The 19,434-nt window shown below is 48.0% G+C and overlaps 8 protein-coding genes across 8 annotated transcripts; 5 read left to right on the top strand and 3 right to left on the bottom strand.

Moving 5' to 3' along the window:
• Positions 1 to 59: 59 nt before the first annotated feature.
• On the bottom strand, positions 60 to 1,926 carry ESA1 (Histone acetyltransferase). Its single transcript, XM_058504860.1, has 3 exons — positions 1,808 to 1,926; positions 1,718 to 1,745; positions 60 to 1,600 (listed from the first exon to the last, which is right to left on the bottom strand). The coding sequence occupies exons 1-3, from the start codon at positions 1,891 to 1,893 to the stop codon at positions 197 to 199; spliced, it is 1,518 nt and encodes a 505-aa protein (XP_058359416.1). The 5' UTR covers positions 1,894 to 1,926; the 3' UTR covers positions 60 to 196.
• Positions 1,927 to 2,175: 249 nt separating this feature from the next.
• Positions 2,176 to 3,174, top strand: REX4 (3'-5' exonuclease; the record flags this gene model as incomplete). The annotated part of the gene is made up of 1 exon (XM_058504859.1): positions 2,176 to 3,174. The coding sequence occupies one exon, from the start codon at positions 2,176 to 2,178 to the stop codon at positions 3,172 to 3,174; it is 999 nt and encodes a 332-aa protein (XP_058359415.1).
• Positions 3,175 to 3,376: 202 nt separating this feature from the next.
• Positions 3,377 to 4,861, bottom strand: ONS95_011256 (uncharacterized protein; the record flags this gene model as incomplete). Its single annotated transcript, XM_058504858.1, has 2 exons — positions 3,377 to 4,405; positions 4,454 to 4,861. 2 exons carry the CDS (start codon positions 4,859 to 4,861, stop codon positions 3,377 to 3,379), a joined length of 1,437 nt encoding a protein of 478 aa, XP_058359414.1.
• A 1,884-nt stretch (positions 4,862 to 6,745) lies between these two features.
• ONS95_011255 (uncharacterized protein) lies at positions 6,746 to 7,356 on the top strand (the record flags this gene model as incomplete). Its single annotated transcript, XM_058504857.1, has 3 exons — positions 6,746 to 6,872; positions 6,945 to 7,252; positions 7,318 to 7,356. The coding sequence occupies 3 exons, from the start codon at positions 6,746 to 6,748 to the stop codon at positions 7,354 to 7,356; spliced, it is 474 nt and encodes a 157-aa protein (XP_058359413.1).
• Positions 7,357 to 8,479: 1,123 nt separating this feature from the next.
• Positions 8,480 to 8,914, top strand: ONS95_011254 (uncharacterized protein; the record flags this gene model as incomplete). Its single annotated transcript, XM_058504856.1, has 1 exon — positions 8,480 to 8,914. One exon carries the CDS (start codon positions 8,480 to 8,482, stop codon positions 8,912 to 8,914), a length of 435 nt encoding a protein of 144 aa, XP_058359412.1.
• A 220-nt stretch (positions 8,915 to 9,134) lies between these two features.
• On the bottom strand, positions 9,135 to 9,617 carry ONS95_011253 (uncharacterized protein; the record flags this gene model as incomplete). The annotated part of the gene is made up of 1 exon (XM_058504855.1): positions 9,135 to 9,617. The coding sequence occupies one exon, from the start codon at positions 9,615 to 9,617 to the stop codon at positions 9,135 to 9,137; it is 483 nt and encodes a 160-aa protein (XP_058359411.1).
• Positions 9,618 to 10,068: 451 nt separating this feature from the next.
• MCM6 (MCM DNA helicase complex subunit mcm6) lies at positions 10,069 to 14,393 on the top strand. Its single transcript, XM_058504854.1, has 3 exons — positions 10,069 to 10,574; positions 10,622 to 13,121; positions 13,170 to 14,393. Exons 1-3 carry the CDS (start codon positions 10,300 to 10,302, stop codon positions 13,290 to 13,292), a joined length of 2,898 nt encoding a protein of 965 aa, XP_058359410.1. The 5' UTR covers positions 10,069 to 10,299; the 3' UTR covers positions 13,293 to 14,393.
• Positions 14,394 to 18,648: 4,255 nt separating this feature from the next.
• Positions 18,649 to 19,292, top strand: ONS95_011251 (uncharacterized protein; the record flags this gene model as incomplete). The annotated part of the gene is made up of 3 exons (XM_058504853.1): positions 18,649 to 18,854; positions 18,919 to 19,139; positions 19,192 to 19,292. 3 exons carry the CDS (start codon positions 18,649 to 18,651, stop codon positions 19,290 to 19,292), a joined length of 528 nt encoding a protein of 175 aa, XP_058359409.1.
• Positions 19,293 to 19,434: the final 142 nt, after the last annotated feature.

Below are 19,434 nucleotides of genomic sequence, written 5' to 3'. Positions count from 1 at the left end.
ATAATAGGATTCAGGAGGCAGGCACCCTTGAAAGTAGACATACGCAACGCTATAGCGAAAGGCATCAATTCATCCTGCCATGAATCCTCACAATTTTGTGATATCAATCTACTCTACAACCTATCACTACGCCTTTATTTGCCGTATCCCTGACGCCATAAGTATATCCAACCCAAACCGATCCACCCAATTCCATCTACCAGCCCCAAGTCCTCGAGCTCGCCGTAAAAACAGGTGGTTTCCACTGTATCAGCGTTGGATCAATAACCCTCTTCGGCTTCGTCTTCTGCTTCTCCTTCATCGTCTCATGCTTCTTGATGAGATGCGTGGGCAGGATAATCTTATGCTCGCCCTTGTGATAAACTTGCATCTGTAACGCCTGCAGCGTACTCTCCACATCCTGAGACGTCATAGACAGATTATTCGCCAGCATGTCAATGCTGACTTTGGAGTCTGTCTCATTGGCTTCGATGAGAGCTTCGACGAGGTTCTCGGTCCAGTATTGTCGGTAGGAGAGGAGTCCTAGATCGGAAAGAGGCTTTTCTGGAGAGCCGAGCTTGCCTTCGATGCTGGAGAGCTCGTACGAGAATTGAATGAGGAGGCGACCGTAGCCTTTCCTTTGAAATTGTGGGAGTGTGAGGATACAAGCGACGTTGTACCCGTCCACACTTTCTTTCTCTTTGGAGAAGTATCCGACTAGGTGGAAACCTTTCTCGTCTCTAGCTGTCATGACGTAGAACAAGAACGGGTCGACGTCGTAGTAAAGTGTCTTATGATCCAAAAACATCTTGGACAACAAACAGAGATTCCGGCACCAGGTCCGTTGACGACGGCCGTCGATCTCAAAGAATGAAACATAGTCATCTCTGTAGATCTCATTTCCAGGAGGATGCTGCAAGGTACACTTATGTCGATGCCGTGTAAATGATTTACTGTCGGCAAAGTAACTCAGGCAGAACTCGCAAATGTACATCAGATCTTCTTGCGTGAAGGCTTCTGGATACGGTGAAAAGTACCACGGGTAGAGTTCGTATTTACCGAACTGTACTTTCGAGATATTCCTGATACGGGAGATTTCGGCTTGGTTTTGGGTCATAGACCCTCCAACTCGAAGTTTCTCAATCTCTTCCTCCCGGTTGTACTGCTCAGGAGGCTCTGCTTTCGCCGCTACAGCGCTCTGAACAACTTCATCCACATCCATGGGATCATCTTCCTCGGCTCCTGGGGTAGCATCAAGATCCAGGGCAAGAGTAAGTTTCTCCTCGCCTTCTGGATCTGGGGTAGCCTTCTGAGATTCCGAGAATTCTGGCCAAGGCCGTGGCGTGCTTGCTTCTGAAGCTATTGATGCCTCTCTCGTCCTTGCAGGTCGTTTCTGACCTTTCTTTTGAGCAACTGTCTTTCTTGCCACAGGGGCAGAAGCCTTTTTCGTCTCTTTGGGTTTCTCTGGACTTGGCCATTCTACCTCTTGAGTGAAGTCAATGCGGGCAGTCGGTACCCATTCATCAAGACGTTTGTTAAAGTTATCGAAATTGCAGTAGAATTGCCGACCACTCTTAGTCTCTTTGATACTCAGAATCTCTGCTTTGCGTGGTTTGCCATCCTATATATCGTTTAGCATTATTCTCGACTTCAGTAATCACATGAAAGATTAAAAGTCTAAACAAGAATGTGTTCTCTGAGGTTGCTTTGACATGAGACTGGGTTGAGTAGTACTCACTTTGACTACCATAGCAATACAACCGATCCTGTACCAGCGTCAGTAAAAACAAGTCCACTCGGCCTCGCGACCAGCGAAATCAAGACTCACTTCAATGTATCCACCGTCGCCCGACCCTTCTGCTTCGGCGCCGGCGACCCCACATTACTATCTTGAGCCTGTGCGCCCCCCGCCATGATGGAAACCGCGATTTAATCGATGAAAATTAATTGTTGCGCGAGTGACATCGATGATTTCCTCGTTGCTCGTTGATGTTCTTGGAGGGGCAAGAGACGAGGCTGGGGGGTGTTTTAGCGGCGGGATGCTTCTGAGCCTCGCCTAAAAATTGGCTGGAGAAATTTCCAGACTGACCGAGAAGCTTCATCTTGAACTTTCATTTTAACCACATTCTATTCTGTACTCAACTTTTCACTCCAGCATCAGAAAGGAAATGAATCGGTGACGAAGGCTATCACGAAATGGCACCGGAATTTTCGAGTAATTGGAAGAAGCTCCAGGCGACGTTGAAAGCAGAATCGAAAGCTAGTACGGAGCGGAAACGGAAAGCGATTCCTACTGAGCGACAACAAAACTCCATCGCAAAGCGTAGGAGGTTAGAAGGCAACCCGGTCAAACCGTTCAAAGTCGTACCCAATCCTTCAAGGGTCGCAAAGAAGAGAAAAATGGGTAGCGGCGGAAGTGTCGAGGCAGCCGTGCCATCACCAGAGCAGTTAGAAGCACCTGAAGATGCGAAGGCACCTTCTGCTTCGCTGGCTCTCTGGGCAGAAGACAATGATATCTCACCGAAAGATCTCGCCGAGGCATATGGAGGAGGTCTGAAGGATACCACGATCAAAGGCACAAAGGCAGATATAATCAATGGAGGCTTGATTGAGGGCGTCGACATTGGCAAATACGTAGGAATCGATTGCGAAATGGTGGGAGTGGGGGAAGGAGGAGCACAGTCTGTCTTAGCCCGAGTCAGTATTGTCAACTTTCACGGCACGCAGGTGTACGATTCGTTTGTGAAGCCGAAGGAGTTTGTTACGGACTGGAGGACGTATGTCAGTGGTGTCTCGCCGAAAAATATGACGACCGCGAGGGATTTCGAAGTCGTTCAGAAGGAGATTGCGGAAATATTGGAGGGGAGAGTTTTGATTGGACATGCGATCAAGAATGATTTGGCAGCCATGATGTTGGGCCATCCAAGGAAAGACATTAGAGATACGTCGCGGTATTCAGGGTTCAGGAAGTACAATGGAGGAAGGACGCCGAGTCTGAGGAAGCTGGCTAAGGAGTTATTGGGGGTGGACATCCAGGGAGGAGAACATTCAAGTATCGAGGATGCTCGAGCTACAATGTTGCTGTTCAGAAGACACAAGTCAGGCTTCGATGTCGAGCATGCTCAACGGTATCCAACAGCAACACCTGGACCAAAGAAACCTAAAGGACAAAAGAAGAAGAAAGGCAAACGTTGAGATACCTGAGGAAAGGAAGTAATAAATTCGATCTCATAAGTCAAAGCTACGGTCGGAATGGGGAATTATATCTCGAATCTACCACAAACGGCAGGACAATAGCGCATCTACCGCTCCACGAACCCTCTACGCTGCCAAGAAATCAAATATCGTGTCTTCCGGACTCCAGCGCTTGAATCGAATGCACGCTAGGTGGCATAAATCATAATGGGATCCCCTCCATCAACTCCATGGCGCCTTCTCTGCCTACGGTAATAATGGCATCCCCCAGGGTCTTGGTAGCAAAACCAGCCTCACAATAGACGAAATAGTAGATCCACTTTCTACGGAACACTTCCACCTCCTTCTCACCCATATTATCGTGCTCGTTCATCAAGGCCGGCCGGATCCGTGACTCAAAGTTTTTGACGAACTCCTCGCGCCACAACCGCAACGTCTTTGCATAGTGGCCTCCAATATTCTCGATCTTTTCCACAACAAGCGTTCCTTCCGATCCCTTGCTAATATTCTCCACGAGCTGGCTGATAGATGGCAGATGACCGCCGGGGAAGATATATTTCCGAATGAAATCCTCTCCTTTTGCATATGCTTCGTATCGTCCTTCTGGCATCGTGATACATTGGAAGACCGCAATGCCGTCTTTCTTCAAAAGCCGATGTATGCAAGAGAAATAGGTTTCAAGGTATTCCGCTCCTACTGCTTCCAACATTTCGATGGAAATGACTTTGTCATATAGCACTTTGGGAGTTGGCAGTGCTCTGTAGTCCATGAGCAACACTTCGATCTTATCCGTGAATCCAGCTGCCGCAATCCTCTTCTCGGCCAGTGCCTTCTGCTCAATTGACAGTGTTAGAGTAGTGACTCTGCATCCAGTCTTCTTCACTGCTTCTATCGCGAAAGATCCCCAGCCAGTACCGATCTCCAGAACATGGTCTGTAGGTTTAATATGCGCGCCGTCTATGAATCGGTTCAATTTCGTCATTTGAGCAGCTTCTAGGGTTTCTTCTGTCTCATCAGCACTGGAAACAGGTTTCCAGATCGGGCAAGAATAGGTCATGTCTTCGGACAGGAAAGCGGCGAACATCTCATTGCTGATGTCGTAGTGGGCTGACACATTTAACAAGGAATTGGAAAGTGTGTTGGTGCTCCTCGCAAGTCCAGTTATGGTCGCGGCAATCGAGGAAGTCAGTGTCGTTGCATTGGCAAGCTGGCTACGGTTCAGGATGAAGATCTGCAAGGTTAGTCATGGTCTGGGACATTCTGGGGGCATTCAGCCTACCTCGAAAAAGCTCGTCAAATCTTCACATTCAAAGTCCCCCAACATGTATGCCTCCGCGAATCCCATATCGGCAAACAGAAACAATCGCACCCAGAACGCCTCCCTCTTGACTACCAATTCGGCTTTACGGATCACTCCCGCCCTCTTCGATGCGCCATGAACACCATTGACGCCATTGGATTTTCTGGAATGTTCCTTTGCGATCTTTTGCCCGTAAGTAGTCGTTTGCCCATTCGTTTCATCGACAATAACCAGCTGTCCGACTTCTATTTTACTTAGGAGAGACGTGACAGCTGCTTTGGAAACAGACAAAGCTGGGCCCCAGGACATGCCTCCAAGGGTCCCCCGAAGCAAGTCGACGCCGCGCGCCAACGGCTGCGTAACAGCTGTGGGAAGGTAGGAAGTCATCGTGAGAGTTGCGTGTACTACTCTCGAGGGGGAGAGATTCGGGGCAAAACTTGTTGAGGAACTAGAGGGCGCGAAGCACAAGAACGAATTCCCGGCGCAAAATCGCCGTATTCAATGAGACACAGGGGACGGGGCTGAGGAGAGGTAAAGAGGTAAAAGGTTCTGAGTAATGTAGATAGGAAAAAGGAGAGAGAGGAGGGGAGAGGAAAGGAAAAGAAAAGAAAAGAAAAGAGAAGAGGATGGACGCAAAATAAATGGCCCGGCCTCGGACGTACATCCATGGGCTGGACAATGATGTTCAGTGAATCGGCCTTCCTGTGCAGCAGCAGCAGCAGCAGCAGCACTCCCAGGAACAGTGCCCCTCATGACGAAAGGCGGTGTTCCAGCCTTCCTCAAATGGGGCAAGGGAGGGGGAGGTAAACCCAATACATCGACCACTTTGCTGCCCCACCTCTAGTGCATTTTGGCCAAAGCAAAGCAAAGCAAAGCAAAGTAAAGCAAAGCCCAGCGCATGTCTGTGCATGTGGAGGATTGCATCGCAGGCATCGCAATGACCGGACTGAGCATTTCCCTCTCCAGTAATTGACTTTAGCTTGAAGTTCCAATATAGGTATCCAATTGGATAGTTCATAGTAGGCGAATGCGAAGGTAGCGTTTCTAGAAGCTGACATGCTCGGAGTCGTTGTGATGTGAGCAAGAAGAAGGTTGAGGCAGAACTCTTTGCCCCTGAGCTGCCAATGGGGTCGATGCAGTGCCTGGTACCCTGCATGAGGGCTCGCAATAATCCATGTACTGTACAAGTCCAGATTATGAGGTGTCTTTGGAACGATTGCAGGGGCCCAACACTCCGCGGCGTTTCCCAGTGCAACGCAGTCCAGGAAAATCCAAGAGCCTGTCTCGCCTGTCTTGCGGACGTGAGATCTGATCATCTGGATGGTAGCGAGCGAGTCTTGACATCACCATTCCCATTCCAGCTCCCATTATCACTTTCCGGACATTGTAGAAGCCCGACTTGCGCTCGAAATCTGGCCTGGTCTGGCCACGTACTCTTCTTCTTCTTCTTCTTCTTCTTCTTGACCGACTTTCAGAGAGCGACTCATGAAAGATATTCAGGGTCTTCCTTCGTACTGTGATTTACCACATTCTTGACGCTCGCTCTCCATATGGAAAACGCACTTTGCTTCCCTGTGAAATGTGTATGTAATGTACCGGGATCTTGCTGCAGCCCCCGGCCCCTGGCGGCATTCCTACCCTCTACTGTAACTTACCCCTCCACACCTTCGACCCTTGGCAATCACCACCAACCGCATTGACTTGCAGACTCTCAAGCTTCAGACAAGAAGCCCACCATGCTCAACACACATCTATCCGGTTCATTTTCTTCCGTGCTCTGGGAAGGACAGGAGCTTGGGGATGGGATTGAAACGTGACTGGACTTTAAGTGTTTCGATCGATAGGTGAAGCGCTGAAGCAAGCTATGGTGAGATACCTTATGGCAGGCAGGTCTGACGAAGTCTGGGCCGAGAGCAAACAATCAACTCGAGGATCAAGCAGATATGGGCTGGTACATAACAGTATGGACACGCGACCTTTCATGACCGCCACCTCAAAATTGATACGAAAGGATGAAAGGGTTATATCAAAAGCCCCAAAACCCTCAAAACCCGGCGTTCAGTTGATGGCTGCAACTCGGAATTAAGTTAAGAACCCTGTACTATACTGTAGATTTGGCGAAAGCTTGGGCCTCGCCTTGGCTCATCGCGTCGGCGCGTCTCTCGCTTGACTTTCGCGACAAGCACTTCAATACAGGTCCAGTCTAACTCAACATCCTCTGCAACTTCCGATTCCAGACCTGTTCGAAAACCTCACAAACCCCAGTCCAGCATGCTCGCCCTCGAGAGAAGTAAAACGTATCGCGGCAAATGTACGCCCAATGTGCTGCCTTGCAGAATAAACCACAATGGCGCTGTCAACACTTCGAGACGATATTGGAATCCAACTGCGCAGCCAGGTATGCCTTGCACTTTTGCCACATTCACATTGGAGTGTGTAATCATCGAGTTGTTAAACTAGTACAATTTAGATGGCAAAACCATAGCTTATTTCCGCGGCCGCAAACTCCACGGCAAAGTCTTAAAAGTCCCCTCCAAATACCGTGGTGTAGTAGTCGAGAAGACGGAGAGGGTTTTGCCGAGAGCGCCAGTTCAGACACAGAATGACCAGGTGGAAGGAGAGGAGGAAGAGGAAGAAGATGAAGAGCCTGAGGTGAAGGTTATGGAGGAACAAGCGGGCTTTGAGGAGATTGTGGTTTGGGGCCATGAGATGATACCGGATGGGATGGCGGATCCGTATGTGAGAGGGTTAGAGGACTGGATTGCTTTTGCCGAGAGTGTGAGTTTTTCCTTTGAATGGAGCAAGAGACTTGAGGCAAAAGGGGAAATCCTAACTGATTACAGATACATTCGTTCGACCTGGTGGAAACGAAGAAGGCTTGAGAGGTTGGTTGTATTTGGATCTTGGCGTTTAGGGCATGGAGGGCGTTGGATGGTAAAGGGCATGATGACTCATTGCGTGTGAGTATAGAAATGGTTACGGGCTTTTGAGCTTGCTTTACAAGGGATTGGTTCGGGAGTACGTGCGAAAGTCATGCCAAAACATGAATCACACGATGTCCAATGACCACACCGTGAATCTCTGGGCGCCGATCTGCGCAGATAATACTACCTTTCTCTCCAGATCCTATTGAACTCATTATCATGGTAGTCCACACAACCTTTCCAAGGGGTTTTCGATTGATCATATCGTTATTAGGAACCTGCTTATACCGGATCAATCTATCAACGGGCTTTCATTACATATTCCAATACACTGCTACATCCACTTAATATACCTGATGATTTTCACCATCAATGATAGGCATTCACAATTTGATACGTCTCAAGCTGTCATCTAAAGTTTCACCATCACCTTCCTTCGGTGTGCATGCATCAACTTTAAATGAAGCACGCGTTCTTCTTCTTCCAGATTCCCGGAAGATATACGAGGGTTTCATCTACTATGATTCCTGAATTCTTATGGTAATTGAGAATTTGGTTGAGGTCATGTTCACTTCGTCCTGAGACGTGCTCTCCGTCTAAGACATATCTCACTCACGGACCAATTCCATAGCTATTTTCCTCCGACTCTCCAGGTAATTGAGACTAACTTATGCGAGTAAGCGTCTAATTTCGTGCAATTGTTTTTGATCTCCAATCCGACGATTGGACCTTTAAGATCTAGTGTTGTTCTGTATATGATCTAGTGTTGTCACCAAACACAATACTGTAGCAAAGCGAGGACCGTATTTTCCTTATTGTCAACCACCACTTCGAGGACTTCCACGATGCCATTGTGTTTAGACAGTTCACTCACCCCCAAGTGTAAGCTTGGGGTATAGTTAAACCTCTCCTCTTCTGCGATCCTTCCTCTCTTTCCTCCTTCCTCGTCGATTCGAATTATCTCATCCCCAAGCTCAAGCATACCAGCAGCAACCGCAGCACAATCTTCCAACACAAACACAAACACCACATCTCTCTTTTCATCCTCCCAAGGGCCTGGCAGCAGATAGTCCGACCAGGAATGGAGAAGTACGGATACTCGTTCTTCGAGCCAGCATATGCACCGGTCCAGATCCCTGGTCGTGGAGTTGGCTTCGTCGCCACTCCACCAGCAGCACCAATTCTGGTACCAGTAGCAGTAGCACCACCACCAATCCTCCCAGCTCTTCCAAACCTCTCGTTCCTCCCATCTCTCGCCTCTCTCGCCTCTCTCACCACTCTCCCATCTTTTCCCACCACTCCCACCTCCAGCCGTCCCGACTCCGACCTCGACATGATCGCCACCTCAACCACAGCCACCCGTCTCATCCGCTCCTGTTGTTGGGAAGAAGACCAGCAAGTTCTTTTCACGGCTGGCCGACAACTTCAACGTCAGCAGTGGACCGATTCGACGAAGGTGCTAGAGGAGGAAAGGGGACGCGTTGAGACGAGAATGAAGGAGCGTGTCTACGAGTGACTTTTGTTGTTGACGGATATATAAGGAGATCGAGAAGGTGACCATGAAACTGGATTGTGTGGTGTGGATTCTTGCTGTCATACTTCTTTGTAAATTGTCGTGAGATCGAGTAATTGATGTGTGGAAGATTGGCCGAGAGTCCTTGCTCGTACCGCTGACCAGTTCCCTCGGCTGACAGTGTTGTAGATGAAACTGCCGTTGAAGTCATTGGGTACGAGTACTAGTCATCATCCTTCCTCTCGCTCTTAACCCACTCCTTCTGTTCTTTCTGAAACTCCTTCTTCATTTCCAGGTACCCCTCATGCTCCTTACACCTCTCCCAAACCACCCTGAAAACCATACTAGCCTCCTCTTTCTCTTCCTTCCCCTCATGCCCCTGACTCCTCTCATTTTGAACCCCTTTCTCTTTCCCATCGACATATTTCCTTCCACCTTTGTAATTCGCATATCTCTTCGACCTTGTCATACCCATCTGAATGAACTTGCGGGCCATGTCCATCCCTACGAAATCATCGTTGTCGTAGAACTGGAGGAATTTCTCCCAGAGGATCTTTGAGGATTTCTGCGCGATGGGAATAGTGCGGAAGCGCCAGTGAGGGAGGAGGTAGGATTTGTAGGGTTCGTAGGTTAGGACGCCTTGTTCGCCGCGGCCGATGTGGTAGGTCATGAGATGAGACTTGGAGGGCCTTTTGAAGTCATCCATCGTTGTAAACAGCCTTTTCGCAGTGTTGAAATATATGACTGGAAATGTGACCGGAAGATTTGGGGGTTCGAGAATGTGACATATTTCACTCGAGTGAAGTGATGACGTTGATGAAACTAGCTCTCGGCTGCGAGTCGAAAGAAAACATACACTTGAGACATGAGTGGAAGTGAAATTTGCTCAGATATCCTCACTCTTTTGTATCATAATAACACATCAAAGTGTAAAAGTATTCGAAAACTTAAGCATGAGATGTACATAAACTTCTGAAGCTTCACTGTCTAGCGTAGACTTGGATGTTGAGGTCGAATGCTAGGCGAGTGAAAGCTTTGGATACTGCTAGAACGACGATAGGTTGGGAAAACTCGACAAGGTGAATTGCAGTTTTGGGAGCAACAACACCAGGTATCCATCTAGTTAACCCCAGTGAGAATCAGTAAAGCAGAGCTATGAAATACCAAGGTACTATTAGTCCAATCAAGTCAGGCTTCACCTATCCCCCCCAAAAACCACTCTATTACGGCGACCTGTTCACGCCCAAGAGGCAAAAGTCGCGTCTTTTTGCGCGTCAGACCGCGACTGTCTCAATTTTAACGCCCGCCATCAACTCCTGAAAACCTCCCCGCCAAATCAATAACACAACTTCAAGCAAAACCACTCCCAATACTCGCAATCGCCCACAATGGCTTCAGTCATGATGTCCGATGCAATGTCCGATATGGGAGGAATGTCTAGCAGAAATGCGACTCCACGTCGTCCTATTCAAAGGGGTTCCTCTGCCAGACCAAGGGGCCCACCTTCTGAGAGTGTTGCGCCTCTGAGTGATGATGAGGGATTCGCAGATGATCAGGTACCACAGGGAAATGGACGGCCAAAGCGGAAGGACCGCGCGGTCCCTCGTGTTGAAGATGCGATCGGCCAATATGTCCAGATCAACTTCGAGGAGTTTCTGGAAAGGTAAGAAAAGTAGCCCCTGAATACGCAACAAATCTGACAGTCCCTAGTTTCGTCGAAGAGCCATCAGCGTCAGGAGCGCCTCCTTCCAGCGCTGTGACAACAGACAAATATTACATTGCTCAGATTCACGGCTTAAGAACGTATCAACTTTCCACCCTCTATGTTGACTATACGCATCTCTCTCAATACAAGGGCGGTGTACTGGCGGAGGGAGTTGTGGAGGAGTATTACAGATTCCTGCCTTTTTTGACAAAAGGCTTGCATAACATGATTGCAAAATACGAACCAAGATATTTCCGTGACCATCGTCAACCCACAGCGTCAAGCAACCAGACATCTTCCGGAGCCAGTAACGCTGCATCGGCAAGTCAATCTGACTACCAAGGAGAAAAAACGACAAACCAACAGACAGACAAGCTTTTCGCGCTGGCCTTTTACAATCTGCCTCTTGTGTCTCGCGTTCGTCACTTGCGCACTGCCAACATTGGACAGCTTCTTTCCATTTCTGGCACAGTCACCAGAACGTCAGAAGTTCGACCTGAACTGTCCCTTGCGACGTTCATTTGCGAAGCTTGCAGAAGCACCATTCCCAATATTGAACAGACCTTTCGATACACAGAACCTACACAATGTCCGAACGAGAACTGCGGGAATCGTTTGGCATGGAGATTGGATATTAGACAGAGCACTTTCGTCGATTGGCAGAAAGTTCGAGTTCAGGAGAACAGCTCTGAAATCCCAACAGGAAGCATGCCACGAACCATGGATATTATTCTTAGAGGAGAAATTGTGGACCGAGCCAAGGCTGGAGAGAAGTGTATTTTCACTGGTGCTTTGATTGTGGTTCCCGATGTCAGCCAACTTGGGCTGCCTGGGGTTCGACCGACAGCTGTGCGCGAAAACCAGAATAGATCTGGCGATGCAAGCGGAGTAACAGGTCTCAAAGCTCTCGGTGTTCGAGATCTTACTTACAGGCTCGCTTTCTTGGCCTGTATGGTCACACCCGATACTTCTACCAAAGGATCATCTGTGAGCCAGCAATTGAATCGCCAGTCGAACAATATTCTCGCCTCCCTTAATCAAACAGCTCCCATCGACCCCAACGAGCCCGGAGACCATGCTCAAGAAGCTGTTCTAGCATCCATGACCCATGCCGAAATCGAGGATCTCAGAAAGATGGTTCACAGCGATCACATTTACTCTCGACTCGTCAACTCTCTCGCACCCATGGTTTATGGCCACGAGATCGTCAAGAAAGGCTTGCTACTCCAGTTGATGGGAGGTCTAAGTAAAACAACCCCTGAAGGAATGTCTCTCCGTGGCGATATCAACATTTGCATTGTCGGCGATCCTTCAACTTCGAAGTCTCAATTTTTGAAGTATATTTGCTCCTTCTTGCCTCGTGCTGTGTACACATCTGGAAAGGCTTCTTCGGCAGCCGGTCTTACAGCCGCGGTTGTTAAGGATGAGGAGACTGGAGAGTTCACAATCGAGGCCGGAGCGTTGATGCTGGCAGACAATGGCATTTGTGCTATTGACGAGTTCGATAAAATGGATATAAGCGATCAAGTTGCAATCCACGAAGCTATGGAACAGCAAACCATTTCCATCGCAAAGGCTGGTATTCAAGCCACTTTGAATGCGAGGACTTCCATTCTGGCAGCAGCAAACCCAGTCGGGGGTCGATACAACCGAAAGACTACCCTCCGAGCTAACATTAACATGTCTGCTCCTATCATGTCTCGTTTCGATCTGTTCTTCGTCATCTTAGATGAGTGTAACGAGAGTGTTGACAGACATCTTGCTGAGCATATTGTCGGCATTCACCAACTACGTGACGAAGCTGTTCAGCCAGAGTTTACCACCGAACAACTCCAACGATACATACGATTTGCAAAAACCTTCAAGCCAGAGTTCACTCCCGAGGCTAAAGAAGTTCTTGTTCAGAAGTACAAGGAGCTCAGAAGTGACGATGCACAAGGAGGTATTGGACGAAACAGCTACAGAATTACTGTCCGCCAACTCGAGTCTATGATCCGTCTTTCTGAAGCTATCGCGAAGGCCAATTGCGTCGAAGAAATTGTCCCAAGTATGGTTATTGAAGCTTTCAATCTACTCCGACAGAGTATCATCTCCGTTGAAAAAGACGATGTGGAGGTTGATGAAGATGACGAGGAAGCTCTGGGTCCGAACGGTACCAATGGCCGCCGCAGAGACACCGATGGAGACTCGCCGATGGCCGACGGCAATGATGAGGATGAGGATGGAGCCGATGCACCAAATAGTGGTGCAGGAGCCAATGGCGCAACTCCAGCTCCAGTCATTGGGGAGAGACCAAAGACAAAGATCACATACGACAAGTACATCAGTGTGGTTAATCTCTTGGTCCAGAGAGTCAACGAGGATGAGAAAGCACAAGGGGAAGGCGTTGATGGTGACACTTTGGTCCAATGGTACTTGGAACAGAAAGAGGATGAGCTATCGGGTGAGGATGATTACCATGCAGAGATGGCATTGACAAAAAAGATTATCAAGAGAATGGTCAAGGTATGTTTACTCTGGCTCCAACGATGACACAATACTAACACCTCATAGGAAAATATTCTGATGGCTATCCGGGGCCAAGGATTGGTTGGTGAGGACGAGGAGGGCAGCTCAAGCACTGCAGAGCAGATCGTCTACGTCCTCCATCCGAACTGTGCGGTTGAGGAGTACTGAATGTGAGATATGAGGAATTACATGTATGGATCACGCAAAGTATGACTAATGCGGTGGTGGGTCGGAATGGATACCATGGTTTCTGGTAGGGGTGTATGGCGCTATACTTTAGAGCTATGTTGTCCGTATTCAATGACGAAGAGTCTAATGAAAGCCAATTACGTTAAGAGGGCTGTATCACAGCCTCGGCTTGTCTTTCCTGTCCGCGCTTGATTTTTCAGATGAGTTTTTGTCGGCCTTCACCAGAAAGCTCAAGGTTCTGCCCCTGGTCAGGGAAAATGGACGCAGTTGCTCATATAACGCCATTGTCAAGATTCAATTACAGTCTTTTCTTCCGAGCAACAGCAATGGCATGCGGCAATTTGTTGGTTCTGTAGCCGTATCACATCGATTCTGATTTTCCCTATTCCCCTATTGATGAGAGCGACATCGGGTCTATTGCTCACTTTCATGGGTTTGATTGGGCTTTCTCTCTTTGGCCTTGCACAAGCCGGCATTGCATGCATGAAGCCGCAATTTTCACCTCGCGTCAACGTCGTGAGCCGGATGCATGAAGTCACTTGGCCAGTTTTGAAGAGACATTTCAGATTCAGAGATACTCTCATCATGTCGCTTTCCGCTAGAGGACAATACTAAATGAAAGCTTCTGAGATGTCTACACTCAACATTCCTTTCTCAAAGTGGTGGATAAAAAGCATTACTTTCAACGAAAATGTCAGTCTAAGCGGACGATAATTCAGTCATGGGATCAGCGCCATTCATCGGACGTGCTTCAGTTTCCCAGCCCGACCGGGAAAGTATTATCTCTCGATGCTCTTGTCGGGTAGGACCATCGACGTGTCAAAGGCACGCTTCTCCTGTTCGCGTAGCCCTCTGTAACACTACAACGGAGGCCTTATCTTGTCCTACACTTCCTCTCTCGGGTTTTTGTTCTGCTTGCTGTCTCAACCTCGAGCTTCGGACTACTCCTAAATATCCTGCTCATATGTTGCCCTTCATGCACTCATGGATGTTTTGCTTCGCTCCTCCTCGAAGTTTGTGCTGTCTTCATTTTCAGCCAGTTTTACATCGCAGTGAGAGTTTACCGCCATGTTGTCGGAGCTTAAGCGACGAATGTCTGATACTACAGATGAAAACTCGGCCTTGTTGCCTGTGATTTCGATTGGTATGTATACAAATCACATGTCCAGGGCATCGACTTCTATGGTAGAGCTAATTTCCTTACAGTAGTACTTGGCTCATTTGGGTTCATGCTCAACGCCTCTACGCATGTGTATCTAGTGGAACAGTCTGGTATGGCCGTATCCTGATAATGCAAATTCAAAGACGTCCGCAATTGTTGACTTGTCAAAATCCCACAGTCTGCAGAGAATACTACAGGCTTCACGAGCCTGGTCTCATAGGCAGAAATGGACTCGTGAATGAAGCTATTTGCAAGATACCGCAGATCCAGTCTCGGGTAGCGGAAATCCTTGGGGTGTATAAAGTGTTGACCTATCTCCCTGGTAAGTCTCGCATTCTCGCAGATGGCCTACGAGCATAAGCTTACCAGGAAGCTCTCTTTATGGCCGGTCCATACGGAATGGTGGCAGGGAAAATCGGCAAGAAGCCTGTGATGCTCATGAACCTGATAAGCTACAGTCTAGCTGGGGCATATTTTGCAATAGTTTGCAAGTTCAACGATCTTCCTATTCGTGCTGTTTAGTTGACTGCTATATCACAGGTTATCACCATGAGATATTCGACATTAGGTTCATTTATTTGACGCCTTTGTTCGACAGCCTTGGTGGGGGCTATGTAATATTTTCCTCGTTTACATACACATACATGTCGGAAAGTGTTGATCAAGACCGATTGTAGGGACATCTATCCTTTCTCGATTCCGGTGCTGATTTGGCTAGGAGCGGATTTCTCTATAAACTAAGTGCCGGGGAGATGGTAAGTTGCCTTTGGCATCCTATCCAATACATTCACTGTTCTCCACGATAATTCGGATTGGTCGAGAGGCCAAAACACCATACTGACTTCGATCCCTTCACTTAGCTAGTCTCGTTTCTGGGTCTTTATCTTAGCTCTCTCCTACTACGGAAGCACGTCTATCTACAATGCCTACTGGGATTCATTTCCATAAGCGCAAGTATTCCAATCTGCTGCTTATTGCCGAACTCAAAACGCAAACGCAGCCCCGATTCTCAAGTCTCCAATTGCAGCAACGAATCATCCCAACAAAGTTCAGAAACTTCATCTCTCCTTTCCACCACTCCGCCAATAACAACGCTTCCCATAGACATAGAAGAAGGGCCAATGTTCTGGACGATTATGACGACAGTCCGCTCAAAAGCGAGGCACTCCATGGCCACTTGTCGAGAACTCCTCGCCGCGCCTTCGCTATCTCGCATTACCATGTTCACATTCTTCTTACTCACCTGTGGTGCCAACATCCGAGTTGTGTTCATCCAATGGCCATCCATAACCTATGGATGGATCCTGGCCGAAGTGCACGCTATAATCTCATACGAGGCTGTGATCTCAGCAATCCTCTTCCTCACGCTGCCTACCATATCCCACAAAATACTCAAGCCGCGTCTTGGGGGCTCTGTCTTAGAAGCGGACCTCTTCGTCACGAAGTTCTCTGCCGTGGCACATGTGCTGGGCATATTGTGCATTGGATTTGCCCCTACGAGAGCTTCGTACATCCTGGGAGTTACGATTTGGAGGCTCGGCCATGGATTGATGGATGCGCTACGGAGTTATGTGACGGGATTGTTGGAGAACAAGGATGATGTGCAACAGTTGTATCTGGGTATTGGAATGGTCGAGACGCTGGGCGCCATGATTGCTACAGCCGCTTGGAGCGGGATCTTTGCAAAGGTGCTTGGAAAGGGGTATCTGTTATCGAGGTTTCCTTTTATGGCAGATTCGGTAATACTGTTCGGTTGCTGTGCTTGTATATGGATGCTGGGTAGAATTGGATCTAGGAGATCGAACAGTGCTGGATACGTTTGAATTCATATTGGTCTTGCAAGCCGTTCCATTATAAATTTCTGACGATGAAAATTTCTTGCTTTTGGAAGCCGTCATGTTGTAGTTCCGATGTTGAGCAGATTGATGATAGGGGCCGGTTCATAATGATAATGTTCCGTTGGTTTCATTGCAGACGTGAAAACCTCCTACCTGATAGTAATCCAGCGGCTGATAACTGACCATCCACTTTGTATGGAATGGTGTTTATTCAGTTATTTTCACATCCCCGTATCGAATGACAGGAAAATCCACACGGTAATATTGCATCAGCTCGAAGGCTGTACAGTCCGCCGCCAACGCCTGCGCCTAAACAAAGTATACTTCCACCAACCGTATGGAGTATTCCAATCTAGTGTAACATATATCTCATCTCCAAATAGCAACCGAATTGCATAAGTGTCGTGTTATCGTCATCGCTCCTCAATCCGTGCTACTGCTCAAACTCCACCTCCTACAGATGCGGTCAGAATTCCATGTACCTCGCAAAGAGAACTTAGTCTTACCACTTCTGCCAGGCGCCACCGAATAATTTATATCTTTCGTTTTCGTTGTAGCTCTCTTCGCTGCTTCACTCCTGGAAAATACAGCCCGCCATTTCAAAGCCACGAAAATAGCACTTCCTCCGAAGAATGTAGCAATCAGTAGAGGAGTCCGCTGACGCCTAGATACGCAAAACATAATTAGCATTGTTTCTCGCGCATAGACTTGGAGACTGTGGTGCCTCCGAAGCCACAGCTTCTACGTACGAGAACACCGAACGAGGTGGCGCCATTTTGCACTCTTAAGTGCCCTGTACTTTCTCTGCCTTGTAAAATGTATGCCTATATTCGAGAAGCTGTTTCTGGAGCTCGAGATGGAGTCGCAAAGCTGAGTTGATGGGCTCGAGTGGCGGTTCAGGATTTGTTGAGGAGCATGAAGCTCTGGGTGAGGGGAGCACACGAGCTAGAAAGCTCTAGCTTATTTCCCCACAATCTGGACGAGAATTAAGGTTATAACGCTAAGCTTCATATGGGACCATCTTCAAACGAGGACCCCTTTTCTATCTCGCCGGTGTTGTGTTCTCTCGTAGTACTTTGGGCGACATGTTTGTTTTCATCAAGCAAGTAGAAGGCTACATCTGTAAGGATAATTGCCTGGCTTGATTGTTGGGACTAAGCGATTTGGAGCTGGCTCAGCCATGGCATTTATGCTGCCTTTCATCCGGATGTCGAAACCGTCCCCCAAAGTTGGGGCTTCTGGATTCCAAGCGACCTTGAGCGTTTTCAAGGTGGTCGTGAAGTCGGCCTCAGCAATTGGGTCTTGCAGGATGACAAAGACTTGCGAGCCAAGTGGCGTTCTTACGATGCTTTGCGCCATTGTTTCCTATCTTGCCGCGCATGCCTTCTCCGAGCTACTGTTAGGGACGGACAGCATGTTCCTTATATCTGCATACATTGCCCCGGAGACATCTCACATCTGCCCATAATAGAAAAGATTGTCCTTCCCTCTGCTTACTTCAGATGCTAGTACCCAAAGTTGCATGCCAAAACAAATATATTACCCAGTTATGGAACTTCAAGTAGAGTCACCTGATTACACATACTCACCGCCCTTTGCGTCACCGAAGCAGCCATTTGCCACTTGTCATATGCACTATCAACCTTCTATTGTTTCTTTTGAAGCTTATGTGGCTTTACTATGGTCACATGGCTTTCTGCACTGGACGATTTGGAGTACTCAAACACGTGACCTATATTTGCACATCCACACTTCTAAATCTGTCGAGGAAGATTTCAGACAAATTGTCGTCTTCAATTGGACTTTAGTTGATACATTTACAGTTTCTAGTAACACTGCAAGGCTCGGGTGCTTCTTTGGGCTTTTTGTATGGAGTTTGACAACGATTATTCGAAATATGCCCTTTGGTTCGCCTCATATTCATGCGCCCTATTTTAGTTGCGTATCTTAAGTCTCGGCAATCAATTACCAACTCATGCACCAAAACTATCGTTTAGCTGATTTCTTTGCGGTAGGCTTGCAAGGTGCACTTTTGATGGGTCAGTGGCTAGATGACTAGTCGCAGTGTTCCACTGGGCGGGTTCCTGTGATTGGCAGGGGTGCTAAGTCTTTTGCACTTTCTGGCCCGCGGCTGATGCTGCCACAGGTACGGGATGGCGTGAAACAGTAACATACCTTTCTACTCCAAAGGCTGGCCATGATAATGCTTGAATGTCACTTCTAAGGCCGTAAAAGGTTCTTGGAACTCGTATTTTCTCGTCAAGGGTTCCGAACAGCATTCTCTGTATCGATCTCCACTTCTCACTTCTCGCCTCGCACAACACGATTAAGGAAGATGCCTCGAAGCACAGCCTATGCCGATTTCCAGTCCCCGGAATCTGCTACTGCATCTCACACTTCATCTCGGCCATCGACTCGAGCCAAAAATGACCAGAAATGGGACGCACAAAAGAACGAGATTTACCGATTATACATTGAGGAGGACAACACTCTTGATGCGACTATCCAAATGATTGAAGCGACAAGTGGCTTCAAGGCAAGGTCAGCTCTTTATTCTTTTAGACCGATAGCGACGCCATTGCTTACTAACCTTGGATTTGTGTAGCCCCCGAAAGTGGAAGATGAAGCTCAAGGAGTGGAGGTTTGAGAAAAACCTCTCCAAGCATGACATGGAGATCATAGTTGCGAAAGCCCGCAAACGTGCTAGGGACGAAAGTAAAGATACCGTTTTCTTTTATGGCTCGACTCAAATTCGGCCAGAGAGGATCGAGAACTTCAAGAAGCGGAAGACCGCAAGCGGGAAGTATATCGTATCGTCAAGAGCAGGTAAGAGAAATACAGCTATACAGCCCAAAACAATTAATTCTGACTCGAATAGACACCCCAGAGAACGTGACCTACCGCACTCCGAGTCCGGAATGCTATCCAAGCAATCTTGCGGACGATCTTTCCTCAATCGACCTGAACCAGAATATGTGATTGGCGACATTGTTTCGTCTTTTCTAGCAGCTTTCGAACGAGCTTCTTTTGAGAGTCATATTCTATTGAATGCTAAATGACCAACGCCGCTTGTCATTGAGACCGCATCAATAACGCCTTGCTAAATTGAAGTATCGTCCAA

This window comes from Cadophora gregata (assembly GCF_030347475.1).
Source record: "Cadophora gregata isolate MNR1 chromosome Unknown scaffold_5, whole genome shotgun sequence".
NCBI lineage: Eukaryota > Fungi > Ascomycota > Leotiomycetes > Helotiales > Ploettnerulaceae > Cadophora > Cadophora gregata.
The sequence above is the reverse complement of the archived record's forward strand: the minus strand, read 5'-3'. Positions and strand labels throughout refer to the sequence as shown.